The sequence below is a fragment of the Pundamilia nyererei genome, unplaced genomic scaffold (genome assembly GCF_000239375.1).
Source record: "Pundamilia nyererei isolate P.nyererei 1_Seehausen unplaced genomic scaffold, PunNye1.0 scaffold00049, whole genome shotgun sequence".
NCBI classification, from domain to species: domain Eukaryota; kingdom Metazoa; phylum Chordata; class Actinopteri; order Cichliformes; family Cichlidae; genus Pundamilia; species Pundamilia nyererei.
The window spans coordinates 2,479,987-2,499,849 of NW_005187450.1; the positions used below are offsets into that span (position 1 = coordinate 2,479,987).

Sequence of the window (19,863 nt, forward strand, 5' to 3'; positions counted from 1 at the left end):
GAGTGAGAGCTATATTGTTCTATATTTGTGTAAGCTCCATGTTGCGCTGGGAAGAAAAGAAATAAGTTTTATGTCGAGAAATATTTTTTTCAGTCTTTGCTTCTCAGTAAATCATTGTAATCTCTTAGAAAACTAGTGATTTGTTTACTGAACACAAAAAACAGTGTATGCACAACTTGCCTATATGCCTATATGAACTGTAGCCCCAGCCTTCTATGTCCATAAGAGGGCTATCTCTGAGTTGAATGGTTATGAGGTGCTCCAACATGGACCCTTCTTGCTGCCAGAGTAGCACAGACATTTCTAAACTAGGAGTATATCCAGACTTCCTTGGCTAGGATTTAGTCCCAGTATGTCTCCAATTGAACGTGCCGGGGAAATCCTGGGTCGACGTGATCATCAGATGCCACCATCAATGACTACTGCACTGCAGCTGCAGGCTGCACTCAAATCTGTTGTTGAGCAATTGAGCAACAGCAGATCTGGATACTTGTTCAGTCCATACACAGATGGGTGACTGCTTGCATCATGTCCAGAAGAGGCTATACCTCATATTAAACATCTTGTTTATGCCTACATTACAATGTTGTTCCATAACATCTGTTTAAAACACTTTTTTTTTCCAATTTGAAGAAGAAAAAAAAAATTCCCAATTAAAAAAAAAAAATTAATTAAAAGCAAAAAATACATATAAACTATATTAATCCTCAGATGCCATCTATAATGTATAACTATGATTGAATTAGATCATTAGAATGTTGATCTGTATTTATGGGTTGGTTATTGGAGACTGAACACACAATTTCAATATACTTGCCCATTATATAGAACTCCTTGTGTTGCTGCCTTTGCACAATCAATACATGCAAACTTAATGAATAAGAAATTAAACTGAGTCTGTGGCTATTATAGGATTTTTAAAAACTCATGAACTGTATCTTGCGCTCGGCTGTTTCCAGAACGGGACAGTTCTCGGATTGCCAATAAGGGTGTTGCTGCTTGAGTTGCTCCGTAAAATGTGGTTCTATTATCAGGTCCATTAAGTATACCTCTGTGTAATGACACTCCACTCGCCAACGTTTCTCTCTCGACCCTTCTCCTAATAACCCCTTTTACATTTCATTTTCGTTATTTAGCGGGCAGCACTTATCCTCAGCCACTTTACATTTTGCCAGTGATCAAATTAATGGAGTCAAAAGGCCTGGGAAGCAGGTAAATGTCATACGGGCAAAGCAGTGGGACTAATTGTAGTTTCAGGGGAGGCAAGATGGGACCTAAAGTGATCCATGCTGCGCGAAAATGTATCGGAGCAAGGCTTACATATCCTCTCTTATGGTTTGTTGTCATAGTTTATTGTAGTCTTGAAGGTCTCTAGTGTCCTTATGTAAGAAATCAGTCATAGGTATGGGTGCAGAAGGGGATGATGCAGTTTAACACCAGCAACCTTGAAAAGGATAAGCGGAAGCGAATGGATGGATGGAATGCATTAATCACAAAAAAGTAAATGAAAAGAAATAATTGATGTCAGGAATCACTATGGCAGCATTTAAACGCAGTATGGTTTTATTTGGAGGCATTGCATTGTGTTTGTAATAATGTTACTGTCCGTGGATGTGACACATATAACAAAATTTGTTGTCTCTCAAGCAATCACTTCTGTAATTTCAAACATAGGTACATATATATATATATAGTATATATAATATACCACCTAATTTAATTGATCCGGTCCAAACAGGGTTTGAAGTTGAATGAAAGAAAGTCGCACCGCACACATGCTCAATTAATTTAAGTACATAAAGTATAAAACAGTCTACTTAAGAGATGAAAATACCATGAGAATTTAAAATGCTTTAAAACAATATAAAATGCTATGACAAACAGGCCTAAATGCCTTAAAAAAAGACAGTTTAAAAGCACATTGTGCAGAGTGCTGTTACTGTGCATCTAGTGACTTAGAGCTATTGTCTGTAACAAGATTATAGAAGCACGTTCTTTAGATAACAGACAGTTGCCTCGCTTCCACATGGAAACTTCTGATTAGGTTCTGATTAAGGGACTTGCAATCATCTTCTCCACGTTCAAATTTTACATGACCAGAAATCCTAACCTTGACTGAATGCAGTTCTTTTTTCTCTTTTTTTTGTAATGCTGTTTAAATTTAGAAAAGCATCACTTATTACATCTTTGAAATTCTTGGTTCAAATGTGCAACAATGACCAGGAAATACAGAGGACATTTGTCATCCTTAGTTGTCCCATTCATCTCAGATTTTATTTTTTCAGTGTGAGTTGGAGCTGGAGTCTCAGAGTATGAAGTGTGATTTATGCATGGCACTTGGTACTGGAACTGCACGAGATGGGGTAAAGCAGTTCCCCTCACCCCCACCCTCCCCCTTTGCCCCGAGGATGCATGAAATTAAGCAGAATGACTCTACTCATCCGACTATAAATGACGCTCCATATGCTCCACCTAGACACCCGCGTTCAGTGTGCCAAGAATCACAATTTTGGATTTTATTTTTTCGTTTTAATGTGAAAAATTGAAGTGTGACATTTGTCTGTTGTGGCTTGTTTTAAAAGGGAGCGAAATCCTCTCACTGCTGCTGGTGCTTTGAAAGCACTTTAAAAATTTTTTACCCCGAGTCAAATTGCGAGGGAAAAAAACAACAAAAAAACAAAAAACAATAGTCTGTGCTGTTGTTTTTCATTTTGTCGTTTTTCGTCTTTGTCACAACGACAGGGAGGAGTACTTTAAAGCACCATTCAATGAATATTAAATGAGTACTCCTCCCGCCTTTACTCGTCAATCCTGTCAACACAGAGAAGGTTCAACAGACGACTTCAAAGACAAATTTCATTACACAATCAGTGCCTTGTCTCTACTCATCTGATGGACCGCACCTATCTCTGTGATGCTTATTACTGTCAGTAATTTGGCTCTGCAGTTATCTCAATAACAAATAAAACCGCAGCCTCCCGTGGTGATGTTAAATCAGTTTAGCATTTCACACACAACAATTTCTGCAGTCATGTAGCTGTTCAAAGCCGATGCACCAGTATGAGACCCAATTCCAGCAAGCATGTGACCCTTCTCTCTCTGCTGAAGTAACACTTTTATTTTGGCTTAAATGCATATTCACTGTTAAAACTGTGCAGCGATTCACAATTGCACTAATTTGGGCAACGTTGTGGTAAAGCTCTCTTCCTTTTCTGCAAATTGCAGTTCTGCTGCGTGAAGAGGTGGCCCAGCTCCAGGAAGAGGTGCACCTGCTGCGGCAGATGAAGGACATGTTGAATAAGGACCTGGAGGAGACCCAGGGAGGTTGCTCGGCTGACGTGCTCTCTGCCACTGAACTCCGTGTGCAGCTGGCGCAGAAGGAACAGGAGCTGGATCGAGCCAAGGAGGCTCTGCAAGGTAAGGACTGTCAGGAAACAAGAAACTGTGTGTGCTGTTTAAAACACAGACTTTTTTTTATTTAAGAAGAAATGTGGAAAGTTCTTGGTATTAATTCGATTTCTTTACAACATTTTCTGATCGGTAGTAGCAACCAGTTTTAATAATACAGGTAGGTAACATTTAGCCCAGGAGTTTGCTCACTGTGTGAAGACAAGCACCTCCTGACCGTTTTATCTAATGATAAGCTTTTGCCTACAAGAACAATTAAATTATATTTCTACGAACAAAAGAAGGGTGAAAGAAAACAAAATACTAAATGGAAAAGTGTAGGTCTTAACCTTTAAATTGATCTTGTTTTTCATTAAAAATTGGAACATGGACATCATCACTTACAGTCTGATTTCATGGCACTATTCCACAGAAGTTTTCATCTCGGGCTGACAGATTATGTGCTCTACCCGTCTTCTTCTTCTTCATGTAGTCTTTTTTACATGTCAGCTTCAATGAGCAAACTTGTTTTTCACATGTTTCACTTTTTAGAAGCACAGGGGAAGCAATATTCAGAACCTCTGTTATGTCAGCCTGAACGCATTTTCACTTTTTTTCATCATTCCTATGGAGACTCTTTAAAAAGCCTGTTTTGGCTTCCTCATTGTACACGATTGTATCAGTTTTTAAAGTCCAGTGCAGGCTTTTCTCTTACAACATCTCTCATCACCACTTGCTCAGCTTCACGTGGATATAAACATGTTTCCTTATATAGAAAAATGGGGGCTGGACAGTAATGCAGATGGCTGATTGTAAGGAGATTGCACAAGCCTCTTGGTTTGAACTGATTCTGATTTATTAACATGTGCACAGTGGAAAGAAGAAAATATGCCGGTGTGCATATTTCATAAACCGAATGGTAGCTTTGCATATGCACTTGTTTTTTGTGCAGGATAAGAATGTTCTCATGTGTGTATTAGTCAATAAGTATCACTGAGTTTCTGTAATATTGTAATATAAGTCTTTTGGTTCCTGTTGTAATTTGAATATTTAACTTTTTCCAGTGCTCCCCTGTCTTTGATCCCTCTGTGTTTGTGTCTTCACCTCGCAGTTTGTTTTGCTAATTACTTTTCTTAGTGTGCTTGTCGTACTTTTTACTTCCTGTCTGTTTCTTTCCCTGATTCCCTGAGTGTTTTCACCTGCTAATTGCTTCCTCCTCTGTTTCGCCCTCGTCTGTGTCCTGTTCCCTAATTAGTGCTCTGTGTACATATAGTCCTGTGCGTCGCCTCTCTGTTTGCGGTCCTGTGATTAACCTTTTTTGTGGATCTTTTTTTTTTTCTCTTTTGTTGCTTTGTATTTTCGGTAGTGTGTGTGTGTTTCTTTGGACTCTGATCATCCTTTTGGAATTGTTTTTTTTGTCGTTGATATTCTACATTTGGGTCCTTTCCTCACCGCTACTCCTGAAAAAAAAAAAGCAGAACAAGTGTAGGTTCAGGTAAATGTGTCCTGTTGGGGGAAACAACACAACACAATTTTTTAAAAAAAGTGGCACATTTCCCTCTTCCTTGGTCAAAGCATTCAATTTAGTATCCTGTTGCTTTAAATCTCTTGTTTGCTGCTCCCGCTCCTGCTGAGACAAAACCTGTGCAGCCTTTTGCTCCATCGGGCTTTTCTTTTCTATTCATCATAATGTTAACATAAGTGTCTGTATTAGTGTGGTTGATGCAGCCCATTAGTTGCATTATGGTCCATTAGCATGTGTTATGCTAGAGAGATGGAGTTATATCTCGGGGTGAGAGGAGACGCAGATGCTTGGACTATTTTAAAAGGAAAAAGAAAAAGCTCTCCACGCTTTTGGCAAATCGAGCTGCTCTTCTCCAACTGTGCAGCATGACACAAATACAGCTCAACATAATGTAGAAGATTCAAGAAGGTGATTTTAAAATAAATAACGTTACTAAGGTGTCTGTAATAGCTAGCTTCACATAGATCTTTCATCTCCCTGAAGTCTCGTTTTTGGCTTGGTCATATATCTAACTAAAACGTGAGGGCAGGTCATTAAATAAAATAAGCCTTTTTAACTTTTTATCTAGGATTGAATTGGGAATATGCACACCAGTGACAAAATAAAGTTTTAAAGCATTGGGCCAGCGTGTGCCATCAAAACAGCGTACTGGTGTCTTGGTATTGATTGTCCAAGCCTTTAGGACACTGCTGGAGGGATGGACCCACCAGCCTTCTAAGACATTGTGTAATGTGGTGCTTTGATGGTCCAAGTAGAGCGCTGTTGAACATGTTGGTCAAAAGATGATCATCGTTGTCAAACCATTCATTGACCCATTATGTCCTGTGAACAAAGGCGTTACATCCTGGAAAAAAATGTTCTCATTAGGAAGGATGTGCTTCATCACATAATGAAGGTGGTCACTGACAACTTGGTACTGATTTGCAGTGCGGGCAGACGTCTTCTTTTTTTTTTTTCCTTTAATTTGCTACCTGTCTTTGCTTACATGCTGCTTTCTCAGAGAGTCTGCAGTTAGTAAAGAAATGAACATTGCCAGGCAGTTTAGAGTGGATTGCAGGGCATCAAGCAGAGATGTCATCAGTGTGGCAGTGAATTATTTTTTTCAAAGAATTATCGCCCATGGAATGAGGCAGAACACAAAAACTACCATTTGGTATCAGACAAAAGCATGACATGCTGTCAGGGGATTTTGTTGCTGCGACATTTCACTTGACACTTGCAGCCTACGCTTTTTGGAAGAATTGAACGAAAACAAAATGGGCTGGGGCAGAGTAGAATAGAGCACACATCAAATAAATACTTATCTCTTCTTCAGCGGGATGTTGGCTGTCTGAACATAGTGCACACAGGCTCATACAGTCATTTGTATGACTCAGGCCTGTTAATGAAGGCCAAAGCCTACCAGCCCCAGCAGGCACTGACGGTAATCGGCAGCTAATGAAAGCTTTATAAAAGCGGACTTTGGTTGGCTTACGAGGGCCAGAAACGTTAAGCGGGGTGGATCTAGTCTACAATTAAGCTGGGGTATGTGGGAGGACAAGAGGAAATTGGGTGTTGTCATATTCAGGTTTCGTTCTGCTGGGGTAAGTTCACCAGGCGAATTGAAGTGACTGTGAACTTGAGTATGAAGTCATTCCTGTTGCTATTTTTCATTTTGTGCTTTCCCTCCCCCTCTGGAAGGCATTTCCTATGAGGAACAGAAGGACAAGCTGATATTCAGTCAGAGCTCTTGGTCAGTTAGATGACCCTCAGCCACTCTTTCTACTTGAATTGGGTTTGGATTTCTACTGTTTAGATTAAGCTTTTTCTTTTTGATAAAGATTATAGGTAGGGATAAATCAGGTGACCCTGAATCCCCCCATAGTTACGCTGCAATAGGCCTAGGATGCTGGGCCACCTGTTTTCAATTACTATGCATTTAAATGCAAGTTATTATTTATCTGTAGCTCTTCCACAGCGTGTCTTTTGTCCCATCTTCCTCCCCTCAACCTCAACTGGCTGTCCCTCCCAGAGCCTGGTTCTGCCACAGGAGTTTTTCTTTCCCACTGTCGCCAATAGCTTGCTCATACAGGGTAGTGTGACTGTGGGGTTTTCTCTCTATTATTGTAGGGTCTTTGCTTTTTACAATATAAAGCTCCTTAAGTCAGCTGTTGTTGTGATTTGGCACAATATAAATAACATTGACGTGAAAATTGAATGAGATTTGCATTCACATGTAAACGAAGCAAAACTGTTTACATGTTATTGTTATTTTCCCACTGGCCTGGTCTTTACAGCAGAAGTTCGTTTCAGCTCTTTTGTAAGTCTGCAGTTGTCACTCTCAATCTTCATGCACTGAGACTACTGCACACTCCAAACGTATAATTTCTGAAGACAGCTGTGAAAGGCCAGCAACTGCATTTCCTAGCTTTTTCTTTTTGTGCTGTTGGCTTGGGGTGGGTAGCAGCTAGTGAATGCTGGCTCTGGCCTCAGCAATATTTACAGTTGTTTCTAAGTAGAAAGTAGAAACACATCTTTCATCCTTCTTTTGTTGTTTTTGTTCCTTTTCCAACTTCTGCTTCGCAATGCATTCAAGTTTCTTGCTGCCAATGTTGGCACATGGTACTGGATCACACTGATGACGATGTTTTTGTGTGTATTAATATCTTAATAGGCTGATACCGTTATGAGAAAGCATGAACAGAAAATTAGTAATAAGAAAATAGACAAAATATTTCTAAAAGGAAAGAAACAGAGAATTATCAGAAAAAATTATGCTTTGAAGGTCTTTCAAAGTTTTTTCTTCAGACTGCAGTGGCAGGATTTTAAAAAACAATATCTACAACAGAAGAACATCTGAAGTCATGACCATAGAAAATATGAAAACATCCAGCAAAGGCCTTACACAGGACCCGAAAGGATGCATGTCAAGAAGCCATCCTGATGAAGGAAAAGACTGACACTATAGACTGACACTATCAGTCATGGATTGGCCTCCCCAGAGTCCAGACCTAGAGAAAAAGGCAATAAACTCCAAAGAAGAGCTTTGAATGTCCTTCAAGAAACCTGGAGAACGATTCCTGAAGACTACTTAAAAAGAATTACAAGAAGGTTTGGCTTAGAGGGTTCAGACTGTGCTTAAGAATAAAGATAATTATACAAAATCTCAACTTTCAAGCTCATTATAATTGTACAAACTCTGCTTTTTCCTTGCATACTACAGTCCCAATCAAAGGTTTATGACCACTTGGAAAAATGGGAAAAATCATATTTTGCATGGTTGGATCTTAACAAGGTTCCAAGTAGAGCTCCAACATGCAACAAGAAGAAATGGAAGTGAGACATAACATTCTTTTGAGCATGCAATTTATTGAAAACAGCGAGTAAACTGAAACAGGCTGTTTTACAGCTGATCAAAAGTTTAAGACCACACCTCCAACAAACTCAAACTCCCCAGAAATCAAAGTTCCAAACATCAACTCAGTAATGAGTATATTTCCACATATGATTGCCCATGTTTCAGTATTTCCAGTTTCTGAGGAAATATTAAAATTAATGAGGGGTGACTCAAGACTTTTGCAGAATTCTATACATGGAGGATTACTAATGTACAAGTAATTTCAGTTTTCATTATGTGTGTAGAGTACATCTCATCTCTGCCTGAAAAACTACTGCAAAAAAGCTCTGGATCTTATTATGCAGTGCATGAAGGCACACGTTTTTAAACAGTAGCAGCTCTGAATGGTCAGAATCATTGTTGGCATGAGAACCCACCCAGAGCTAAAGGTCTTAAATTCAATGAATTGTCCAAATAGAGGCACGCAATCATTTTTTTTCTCAGTTTCTTTTAAATCAGGCTTTTAAGCAACTGAACAAGCGCTTTTTTTTTTTAAAGATACTGAGTCCATTAGTAATCAATGTGTGCTTGACTTTGATGCCTTCCTTTACATCTTGGAATTTGGTAGATTTAAAGTACTTAGGTGTAACTCAAGTGTTAATCGTGGGCAAGGGGGCCCACTTTTAAAATGTTGTCTTCTGTCAGGTATTGGCTTTTTCCAATGATCACATCAGCAATTATTTACAAGTCTCTTCTATGCTAGGTGCAAGGAAATAAAAATGTTTATATGTATGAAAAAAAAGTTCCTCTTTTCTTTTTACTTTTATTCAAAGGGTTTGTAACAACACTAAAAAAAAAGACTTGACGGACTTGGAAATAGTTGTTTTAGAGAGTCTGATCATAAAAAAAGAAGATAGGCCAAATGTTCTTAAGAATACCTCATTAATTACAGCAATTTCCGTATGCTGCCAATTGATTGGAGCCGAGATGTTGACTCTATTTGATTTCCCTCAGTTTTCACAAGGCTGGCATATTGTGAGGATCCCACCAGATGCTCCTGCAGAGTGCTTTTCCCAGAAGAATGAGAGCCCTGGGTTTTTTTTTATTGAAGTGCTACCAACAATTATTGTGAAGCAGAGAAGCTTTGTCTTTTTTTTTTCCTATTTTTTTTTAGTTTTTTAGTTCTTCTTTGTTTTAGTGTGGTTTTGTTTTGGATGAAGAAGCAAGCGGCTGAAGTGATGAAGTAGCGTGAAAGAGATGGATCGTTCCTTCCTTTGCTCTTTGCCACTTGAGATAATACCTGTTTACTTTGGGAATGGATCACTGAAGCTATGTTGCCACTCCTACCTCGGTTCAGATGGTTTGAGGCTAAATTGCATGCAGATTTTCTTGTGCCTATGAATACGAAATAAAGAAGAGGTGAACGCTACTTTTCAGTGCATTTGCACTCCAGTTATTCTTCATTTTCCTCTCTGCGGTCTCTTCCTTTATCTCCCTCTCTGCCTTTATTTGGTGTGATGCCCACATCGTTTAAATGTTAAGGCCTGAGTTCGCTTCCACTGTGAACCGGGCTTTGGTGTGTGAACGCTATAATTGTAATCGAGGGTAATTGCCAACCTTTTACAATTGCAGGTTTTGTTATGATGTCCATGGGCACTCAATTCAACCCAAGAGCTGCATTTAATGCCCCCTATACAAATGACAATGACCTGATTCATTTTTGCCAATCATAAAGCGGTGTTACAAAGAGAAACTAAGCCCCAGCTTGGTGAATGCAACCAGGAAGTTCTCAAAAGGTGTTTATACGTTTACGCAACTCTCATTTCTCATCAAAGTTTGGTTTAATGAAGTTTCAAAGTGGAGTTGGCCCTCACTGCTGTTTTTAATTAGCTATTTTCACTTTGGCTATTACTATCACTGAGGGACTTCAAGTCAAGCCAGAGCTCATATGAAAGCAGTAGACAGCTATGTATCATCAAAGCACAGTCTGCCGGCTCTGTTTAGTGTCATTTCACGCTACACTGTACTTAGCTTAGCTCTGTCCTTGACTACAAGGCCTCTTTCCTTGTTAGGTGTTAAAACACCAGTGCGCACATACAAAAGCACACACACTCTCAGCACCACTGAATCTCTTCAGGTTTCAGGTTCAGGTCCTTGACCCGACGACCTTTAAGCAAATAAGGTTTTTCTTAACTAAGAGCTAGTGGGACAGTCAGAGCTTTTGTGACATATTTCCTCAAACGCACCTACACCTTTACAACTTTTTATCCAGATAGTTTTGTTTAGCTTGCACTTAAAGGTCCTGGGTGTGCCCGGGTAGTGGGGATTTATGCTTAAGTGGGAAATCTACACCATAGCTATGTTGTAACCACAAGCCACACTCAAAACGTATGATGTAACCTATGGCATAACTCGATGTGTGCTGGTGTAACGGCACATCGCCTTGACGCAGCCATCGATTATCGATTCCACCTGTGCGTTTCTAGCTGTTTTTTTGCTGCAGTCTTTGAATTTATCAGTGAGAGAATAACAGTTATTGTCTCAATAATATGTAGTCACAAATGTCAGCAAATTCCCAGGGGGAGGTTGCTGAAACTGTTGGAATAGATATGAAAGAATCCCAGCACATAATGCACCAGTACTAGCATAAATGCCCACATAAATGACATCAGCCACAAAATCTATGTGATTGGGTGGATAAAGGTTGTAGTAAAAAGTGCACTGAGTTTTCAGTTATAGTAGAAAAGAGCTCTATAGGTACAAGTCCATTTAAAACTATTACATTTACAATTAAGTAAGAAACCTTGTTTGGTTCATAGAGGCCCATCGTGTTATTTAGATGTATCTTAGCAATCTGTCAGTCCTGTATGTATCATGTATGTATATCTAAATTCTTTCATGTTTGTTTCATGGGGAACAGTTAAACTGTTAGAGCCTGTGTCTTTCTGTCTGTGACGACAGCATCATAAACCCAGGAATACTGTTGCTTGAGTGGGAAGTCAATTAGCTCAGCATGAAAGGAAATGTACTCAAAAAACCCTGAGGTCACGAGTTTAAGTCATCAGTGAAGTATATATTTTTTTTGCTCATTCTTTCTCCTGAGGATGTTTTTTTCATTTTATTCCAATCAGTAAACATTAGAAAGCAACTCTTGAATACAAAGCTTCTCTTGCTAGAAAGACTAGCAAAGAGACAGCCTTCAAGAAGAACCTCAAACCAGTTGAACGTCCAATTTGGAACTTTTTTTTCACCCCAAACAACAGCAAAAATCCCACATCAACAGTTAGTCAGTGTTGAAATGTTTGCTAAATGCTGAAATCTTTTTCCACAGTAACATTAGACTGCTTTCATGTTGAATCCACCGACGACAGATTTCTCTCCCCTGGTGCTTAAATAGCTTGTATGTCTGATCTGTTTTCATTAGCTACCTTACAAAGGTCAGATGTCTTCCCCGCAAAGATGTCTGATCCCACGGTAACACGCCTTGCTTTACAGCGAGGATTGTTAAATAATGCCAGTGATATCAACGCCACACAGCCCCATGAGTTTGTTTTTACTGAGGAATTGAGGAGGTGAGTGCACTGTGCTGCTCTGAGGCTCCTACATCATTATTCAGCTGGCAGATTTAAAATCCCAAACCGCGAACAATGGACTCCCTCCAATGAGCCGATGTCTCTTTTGTTCTCTCCCAAAATAATTATGTTAAGAGCTGACTAAAAGCCTGTCCCTTCTCTTTAGAGCTGAAGTTATACGCAGTCGTGGGCTAATGTTAATGTAGCGATCGTCATTTACAGAGGAGCGCGTGTTTGTGTTTTAGCTAAAAATGCTATCCAAGGAACTTAAGCTTAAAGGTCACAGCACAATCACAATTTAAATTTACTGATATCCATTTTTTTAAAAAGTGCTGTAGATTCAGTGTATTTTTTGCAGACTTCCATCACTTAGAAGTCTTCCTCAGAAGAAAAGGTGATTGTTAAGGGTGAGCTGGCAACACATAGAAAGGAAATGTTATTTGTCTGTAATCCTGGCTTAAATCTTGTTATGTGAGCCACCATAGATGGGGCACGGCAGATAATGAGGGATGTTATTTAACCAGAAGGATGCAGTGAGTGGGATGTGAAAAACACACCACAGTAATCGGTGCAAACTGTGTGAGCAACAACAACATGGCTGAGGTTGTTTTTTTCCCCCTCTTTTATAATCAAGGGTGATAAAGTCTTGCTGCTTCTAGAATTAACAAGAAAATATTCGTCCTTAATGTGTAATATTCATATAGCTTTGAATTACAAACAGCTCACCTGGCTTCACCAAGAGGTTCAAACTATGCCTCCCAAGATTCATAAAGCTCACCCATTAACTTGTTGTATGTTGTGTGATTGCTCCAACAAATGCCACTTTATCTTGTCACAGCGCTAAGCAAAGAGGCTACTTTTTAAATCTTGCAGGTGAAAGAAGTATCCATTTTTTTCCTATTTAACTATCCACAAGAAAGCAAATATACATAGTTTGGAAAATGTCAAAATATTCCGTTCATCCGAATGAGGGGGGGAGGGGGGGGTATGTATTACACAGCCAGTCAGTGCTCATTATGATAATTTGAATGAATTGTTGTCAACATGCTAGAAACAGACCCCAAATGTTTTCATCCTAAAAAACGGGTTGCACTCCTAATAAGGTTAATAACCTGCTCTTAGCTATTTTTAATACTGGCACAAGCTCCCTGAGGAGTCCAGTGTTTCTGTCTAGCAACCAGTGACTTGGCTCACTCATTAAGTCTCTCAGTAGCATCATAGAGGAGCCCGGCAGACAAAAGCTTTTAGCACACTCTAGTAATAGATGTTCACATTGAACTACTTGAAATTGCAAGGACTCGGGTATCAGAAGAGCCTTTGTGCCGTGAGTTTTAAAAATATATATATTATGTAGAAAGGGATGTTGTAATCAGGTGTTTGTGATTTTCCACATTGGGTTGGATTTTTTAAGGGGAATGTTTTGCAGATGTCCTGATTCGCTTCTTTTCTGCTTATACAGGCTGACATTTCTTTTTGCACAAATACAGTTTTCTCACAAAGGCAAACATTTCTTTTGATTTTAGGCAAACAATTTGCAAAGCAAGTGCTAAACATTTGTAAAATGCAGTGTGGGCCAAAGAAAAAAATCTTTCTTCAGTGCGAAGGATTTAGGTGCCTTTTTAAATACAAAAAAAAAAATGTTATTCTTGGCAACAAGTTGCTTTGTCGGTGTTGAGAGCATAGCTAGACTGAAGGTTTAGGTTTGAATTGCTAAGAGAAGGCTGTGTAGTAGTGTTCATAGTGGGCCTGTAGCAGCATCTAAACCACTTCCCCAGGAAAGCAGCAAAACACAAGAGGGAAGATAATGCAATGCATCAGACTAACAATGTAAGGTACTGCTGGGTATATTTAAGTCTGGGAATGTTTTGTTACTCTGGAGTCAGACACCTGTACTGAATCTACTGCACTTTGACAGGTTCAGAGACATGCTCTCTGACTTGCACTTTTTGTGTGCAGGGGTTCATACTACTGCAGGATAATGACCACACATTTCAAAGCCTTGAAAGGACTACTTGATCACCAGAGAAATCCAGGGAGTGTTGGCTTTCTGTCCACAGATACCTAACCATAACCCAGCTGAACATTTATGGGGGGCCCTTGAAGACTGAGAATGCAAAATGGGCTGGAATAACATGCGTTAACAGGTTTAGCATGTCCTTGCAAATCAAGTAGATGGACAGTAGGCATACTAAGGTATTGGGAAATCGATGTAGAAGTTGAACTTTTAACTCAAACCCATGAATTAATTTTTCCTGAGTGATATTGGATTCAAATTATGTGCTATTCAAGTACATTCGCAGCAGTCAGTGAATATGAAAGATGCTTGCACAGATGTGTATCATTTCTTTATGAAAAGTCTCTTAAACTGCTTCCTTCCCGTGTCATCCTCCTCCTCCACCTCCACACACATTAGCTTCAATTCTGTATGGTTCCCAGGTGGTTCTCTGGTTGTTTCAACTGGTAATAATTCTTGGAGGCTTGAACTGAGCAACAGAGTATGTTAGTCATTAATATGTCTGTCAGCAGGAGTGCTTCCCCATCTCTCCTACATTCGTGCGTGTAACGTAACAGTCTGAGCCCCCGGAGCACAATTGTATTTTAAAAATGTTCATAGGTAGGTCAGAAGCAGTAACTAACAGTGCTAATATGATTTGCAAGTGTGAATGAACCCGTTCAAAGAGTCACAGTGAGTGCTTTCTTGCATCCAGCACCAGGAGGGTCGCTGTTGCCAAACGATCACAGGTGCAGGATGTGAGGCAACAGAAGTGTTTTTGGCTCATCTCAAAGACGGCTTTGATTTCACTTCCTGAGGCAGGTGCTGGAAGGTTTCCTGTTTCTCTTGGTCAGTGAGGGATGTTTTTTGTCTTCATTCGCCAGCTAATGTGGTCTGCGTATCCCTTTGGCTTGGGGATTCCTCTGGTAAGAACAAGTGAAAGGGAGAGATATGAAAGGATGACGAGGGCGGTTGAAAAAAAAAAAACAGAGGTTGAATCTGTCCTTCATTTCCGCTTGCCCAAGCATGTTCGCCAGACACAACTTGTGACTGTCACGCAGTTAACCAAGCCGTGATATAAGTTCATTACTGACACACAGCTGGTTCTGAAGGGGAGAAAAAAAGAGGGCAGAAAAAGGCAGATGAACACGTGATGAGAAGTACTGTGCTTTTAGGAAAAGCAGTTTGATGTGAAGAAGACAAAAGTAGAAAGATGCAATATGAATAAATAATATATAAATAAATGATGTATTGTCAGTTTCAAATGATAGCTGGAGGGAACCTCGACTTTAAACGCCTCTGAAAAACAATCTTGCACGAGGAGGTAAAAAAAGATCAAGAGGAAGCAGGAGAACAGGCAGATGCAGAAGAGCAAAAAATGTTTGTCTTTGAGAAAATTAGAGCTTCTCTGAATAACCACTGTGAACCATATTCTTTATCATGATGCGTGGGTGAGCTGCCAGAGGATTAGAAAGAGTGTGTGGCAGAGAGAGACGGGGGGAGAGGAAAAAAAAGGGACTCAGTCTCTAACAAACCCAGCAACAGAGTGCAGACTGACATAAGGGTTCATGCTTGATCCACCTCTCTATCAACGTATAGTCAGCAGCAACAGCAGGTGTTTTTATTGTTATTTGCTTCAGGAACAAACTAACAAATCAGGAAAAGATTTGTTAGTTAGATTAAAGAAGACTCCTTAATGAAGACCACCTCTTAATGTGCAACATTCTTCATGGCTGTGTCAAAACATTAAGAACAGCATTAGACCTTAAAGTCTTTCAAGTCAAGCTTGTCTGCAATCCCAGCACCACCCATATCAGCTGAAAGTTCAGATAATAGGCTCATTATCGGATGCTAAACAGCTTTAGCCTGTCTATATTTGCTACACATCTGGAAGCGTCTTTGCAACCCACATTTACCCCAGCTCCTACTTTATCATGTTGTCTGCTCTTGATCACCTCCAGTTTTCACCACATGCACGTTGGTAGGATGGGGGAGGTCCACGAACATGGACATAAAGCCACTTATAACTTACTGTAGATAAAACGGTAATAATCCTCTGAACTCTATTGTTTGTCACTGAAGTGCAGTCATCTACACTGTAGATTATGACTAAATAGAAGTATGTAAATCTTCAAGTTATTTGACCCTCCACAAACTCTGTCTTCCAGCCATGAAGTCGGACCGTAAGCGTCTGAAAGCAGAGAAGGCAGACCTGGTGAATCAGATGCAGCAGCTTTATGCCACATTGGAGAGCCGAGAGGAGCAGCTCCGTGACTTCATACGCAACTATGAGCAGCACAGAAAAGTACGGCACCCCTTTTCTAACAGTATAGAGGCACACGCATCCATACAGACCCTCTTTTTCTTGTTTGTTTGGTTTTTTTGTAGTGCATGCTCTAATCTGCTTAATTAAAAAGACGGTTGGTTACAAAAAAGGATGTTTACAGTTTTAAAAAAAATGTTTTTGTGGTATTTAGATTTAGATGTTGGTGCGTATGTGGTGCCACAAGAATATGTCATAGTAAGCCCAACATGTAGAAGCACTTTTTTAATCCCGGCAACCCAAGGGAAAAAAAAAAATCAAATGAAATATTGAAAGCCCTAACAAGGCAGCACAGAAAGAGCCACTGCCTTTCTGTTTGAATCGTTCTGTTTAGTCGTGCTTGATGTGTGAACCAATCCATCAGGATCTGTGTGTCTACTAGGAGAGCGAGGATGCAGTAAAGGCGCTGGCCAAAGAGAAAGACCTCCTGGAGAGAGAAAAGTGGGACCTGCGGCGGCAGACCAAGGAAGCCACGGAGCACACGGGGATGCTGCGGTCCCAGCTTGATCTCAAGGAGAACCGCATCAAGGAGCTGGAGGCTGAACTTGCCATGGTGAGAGAGAAAGGCAAATGAGGGAACTTGACAGGCAGGTAGTGAGTCAGCACTGCATTACTGGCTTTTTATAGGCTCCATTTTCTGGAATCAGATATTTAGGAACATTTCTAATGTTAGAGTTCTTTTTTTTCCTTCTAAGATAACAATGTCGATAAAGTGTATAAAGAGAAAAGCCTGACTAGTCAAAGAAACAAAGATATTGCACAAATAGTTTGAGTCCTGGTTCAGGGATATACAGTACATCTCTTTGGTCACTCTGCACTGTTTTGCCTAAACTGCATCTAATCGAAACACGGAAAGCCTTTTGAATGTACAACATAGCCGTCATTCATGTCTCCAACCCCCCCCCACCAGATGAGTAACTGTGTCAATCAGAGAATGGAGTTCCGGGTGTTTGAGCGCCTTGTGGACAGGGACTACTCTCCTAGGGTCATGGCGGTAAGACAGGCCCCAAGATTTAAATCTTTCCACTCCTGCCCCCTGTGGAGTTTTCTCCTATTTGTGACCTGTTTGTTGCTTTGGAAAGCCTCTTCCTGCTCCTCAGATGCACGTTTTTCATTTAGTGTTTTTAGTTTTTTTAGTTTTTTTTTTTAAACTAACCCTCAGCCCACCCTGACTGATCCCAGTAATCCTAACATCGGTGGTCCCACAGATTTCCACTGTAATCGATCGGAATGTGTTTCAGGTCTAATTGAACGTTGAAATGCTTGGGGGAGGCAACAAAAACATCAGTAGTCTGACAACTAATGATTACATTGAAGGTTTGGGATTGTATTCTGTTTTGCATGACAGAGACTGTGATTGATAACCGTTTGACTGCTGGTAGACGGAGATGATTGCAGTGGAGTTGATTGTGCTGGTGATTTGCAGCCCGCCGCCGCTTGGCATGATGATACGATTCGCACAATAAGCAATAAAAAAAACATGTCAAGCATAATCAGAAAACATGAACACAAAGAAAAAGGTTTTATTGACACAAAATAAACATGCACAAACACAATGTCCAAGGCTCCAGTACAGCTCATTGTTACTCCTGCAGAAAAGCAGCGACAGAGCAAATATGTTCATTAAAGTTATAGAAAAGCTTAATTGTTTTCAATGTCTCCATTTTTTTTTTTTTTTTTTGCACCCCAACAACACCCCCAGCTTACACCGCCGTGGATACAAACAACCAGCACCTCCTCCAGATATTCTGTCAGAGCTCTCAGGAGTGGTAGCGAAAGATTTCACAAACAAAAGGAGAACAAGAATATAACTGCATTTTTAATGAGACAAGCGCCACATAACGAGCCCAGGGGAGAACTCGCATATCTGCATGCGCTTAGAGACTTGTAGTAGAAATCTGAGCACAACATGTATATGTACACACACACACACGGGGAAAAAAATAGAGATTTACCAGCCCACTCAAAAGTGAGTTTGCTGAAGTGAAGAATTTTGATTGTGGCTCACTGTGCTCTCTGACTGATGACTTCTTTCCGTCTGCCTCCTCAAGGCGAAACAGTCGCTAGCCACCCTGACCAAGGATGTGCCCAAGCGCCACTCGTTGGCCATGCCCACGGAGGCGGTTGTCAATGGAAACAACCAGGAGTGGGTGATGCAGGCCGATCTCCCTCTGACTGCTGCCATCCGACAGAGTCAGCAGACCCTCTATGTCCACACGGGGCATCCCGCTGACAGGCAAGGTAAGCCAGCAAGGAGCACCAATAACACCTTCATCCTGCACATGAGCTGACTGACATGAGGCGGTTTGACCATCATTTACCCTTTGCATGCTCATGTGAACCTGCTTCACACACATTCACTCCTACCATCTGCTTAGTATGACCACATTGTTGCCCGACGACGACGTTCCAGTTGTGACGTGTCATGCGCTTTCTGTATGATTTCAAGTGCAGATTTCTTGCTTTTGGGGGGGCTTTACAGCTTCTATGTGTCTTTGCTGCACACAAATGTTTTCTCTGCACTTGACAGCTATGGCAGCTGAGGATCAGCTGTGTGTTAAGAACCTTTTTGTTTGAGGTTTGCTTTAGTTTTATGGAATTCAAACAGTGACTTGGCCCCGTTTTTTAATTTCATTTACATTTTTTCATTTCTTGTTCGTACCTAATTTTTCTTGGCCTCCTTTTCTACTTTTCAGCTCCCTCACAACATTTTCCGCAGTATCCTTTTGATTTGAGTTACACACACCTCACGAGATAGAGAAGAAACAGCCTCTCCTGTCACAGCTCCCGCTCTGCGCGGAGACGTTCATGGCTGAGACGCATTGCAGAACCACATTTTTAAAAATTCAAAGCAAATGTCTTTTCTTGTTTGGCTCACTCACTTTGAATTGTGTCACCGCTAGAAAACAGTGGTGTGTTTTTAGCAAAGCGGCCAGCACAGTGCCGAAAACCCTTCTGCAAAACGAGATGGTCTGGTAAATTCAGCTGGCACTCAGTGCTCATCCTCATGTGTTTCAGTGCAGATGTCTGCACGAAGGGTTGCAATGATATGCGTTATCTAAGCAAAATATGTAGGCCAAATAGCATGTAACAAAGAATAGGCAAGTTTTTTTGGGGGGGGGGGAGTTGTAATACAGAAGTTCTATCATTATGGGAGTTGTAGAAGAAACGTGAGCCATCAGTTTGAGAGGCTCTGCTAAATTTAAAAGCAAGAAAAAAGCAATGAAAAGAAGGGAAGTGTAGCAGTGTCACCTCCTGCTACCCTAAAATAGAAAGCTCTGGACAAATTAGCCTCATAGCCACCAGAGTTGGAGTCCATCTCAGTCCTTTCAGAGGTTGCTTTTAAAGGGCAGTTATAGGGTTCACATAGGTTGCTGACTAATTGGGGACAGAAGCAAACATTCCCCTCCCCCAAATAAAAAAAGAAAAACAGGAAAAATGTGTGAACAGTCACGAACCCTAAATTGCTATGCAATTGGTTGCACTGTATGTATCAGTCTCACCGCTGCACGCACACACACTTTCTCAAACCTCTGTGAAGCTGTTTTCACTGTTGCTTAGCAACTGCAGCTGATTGCAAATAATTTCAGGCTTTTTGGTTACAGACTTTCTTTTTTCTTTTTTCTTTTTCAAAAAGACATTTTTATTTAAAGGCATCGTGGCGTTATTTTAAAGAAAACAGATTTTTTTTTTGTCCCTGTTCTCTACTTCTGGTACACCCAAACACCCAAGAAAGAAACAAGCCTC

At 40.5% G+C, this 19,863-nt stretch overlaps 1 protein-coding gene across 7 annotated transcripts in view; it reads left to right on the forward strand.

The window, feature by feature from the left end:
• kazna (kazrin, periplakin interacting protein a) overlaps nt 1-19,863 on the forward strand; it is a 181,347-nt gene that overhangs the window by 148,528 nt on the left and 12,956 nt on the right. For 4 of the 7 annotated variants that reach the window (XM_005732983.2, XM_013910815.1, XM_005732985.2 and 1 more), the window contains 5 exons: nt 3,226-3,417; nt 15,962-16,098; nt 16,499-16,669; nt 17,027-17,110; nt 18,168-18,357. In XM_005732983.2, coding sequence (XP_005733040.2) covers nt 3,226-3,417; nt 15,962-16,098; nt 16,499-16,669; nt 17,027-17,110; nt 18,168-18,357 — 774 coding nt within the window. Of the gene's footprint in view, nt 1-3,225; nt 3,418-15,961; nt 16,099-16,498; nt 16,670-17,026; nt 17,111-18,167; nt 18,358-19,863 lie in introns of those variants that run through there. The other 3 variants (XM_013910816.1, XM_013910818.1, XM_005732982.2) reach the window with 2 other exon arrangements.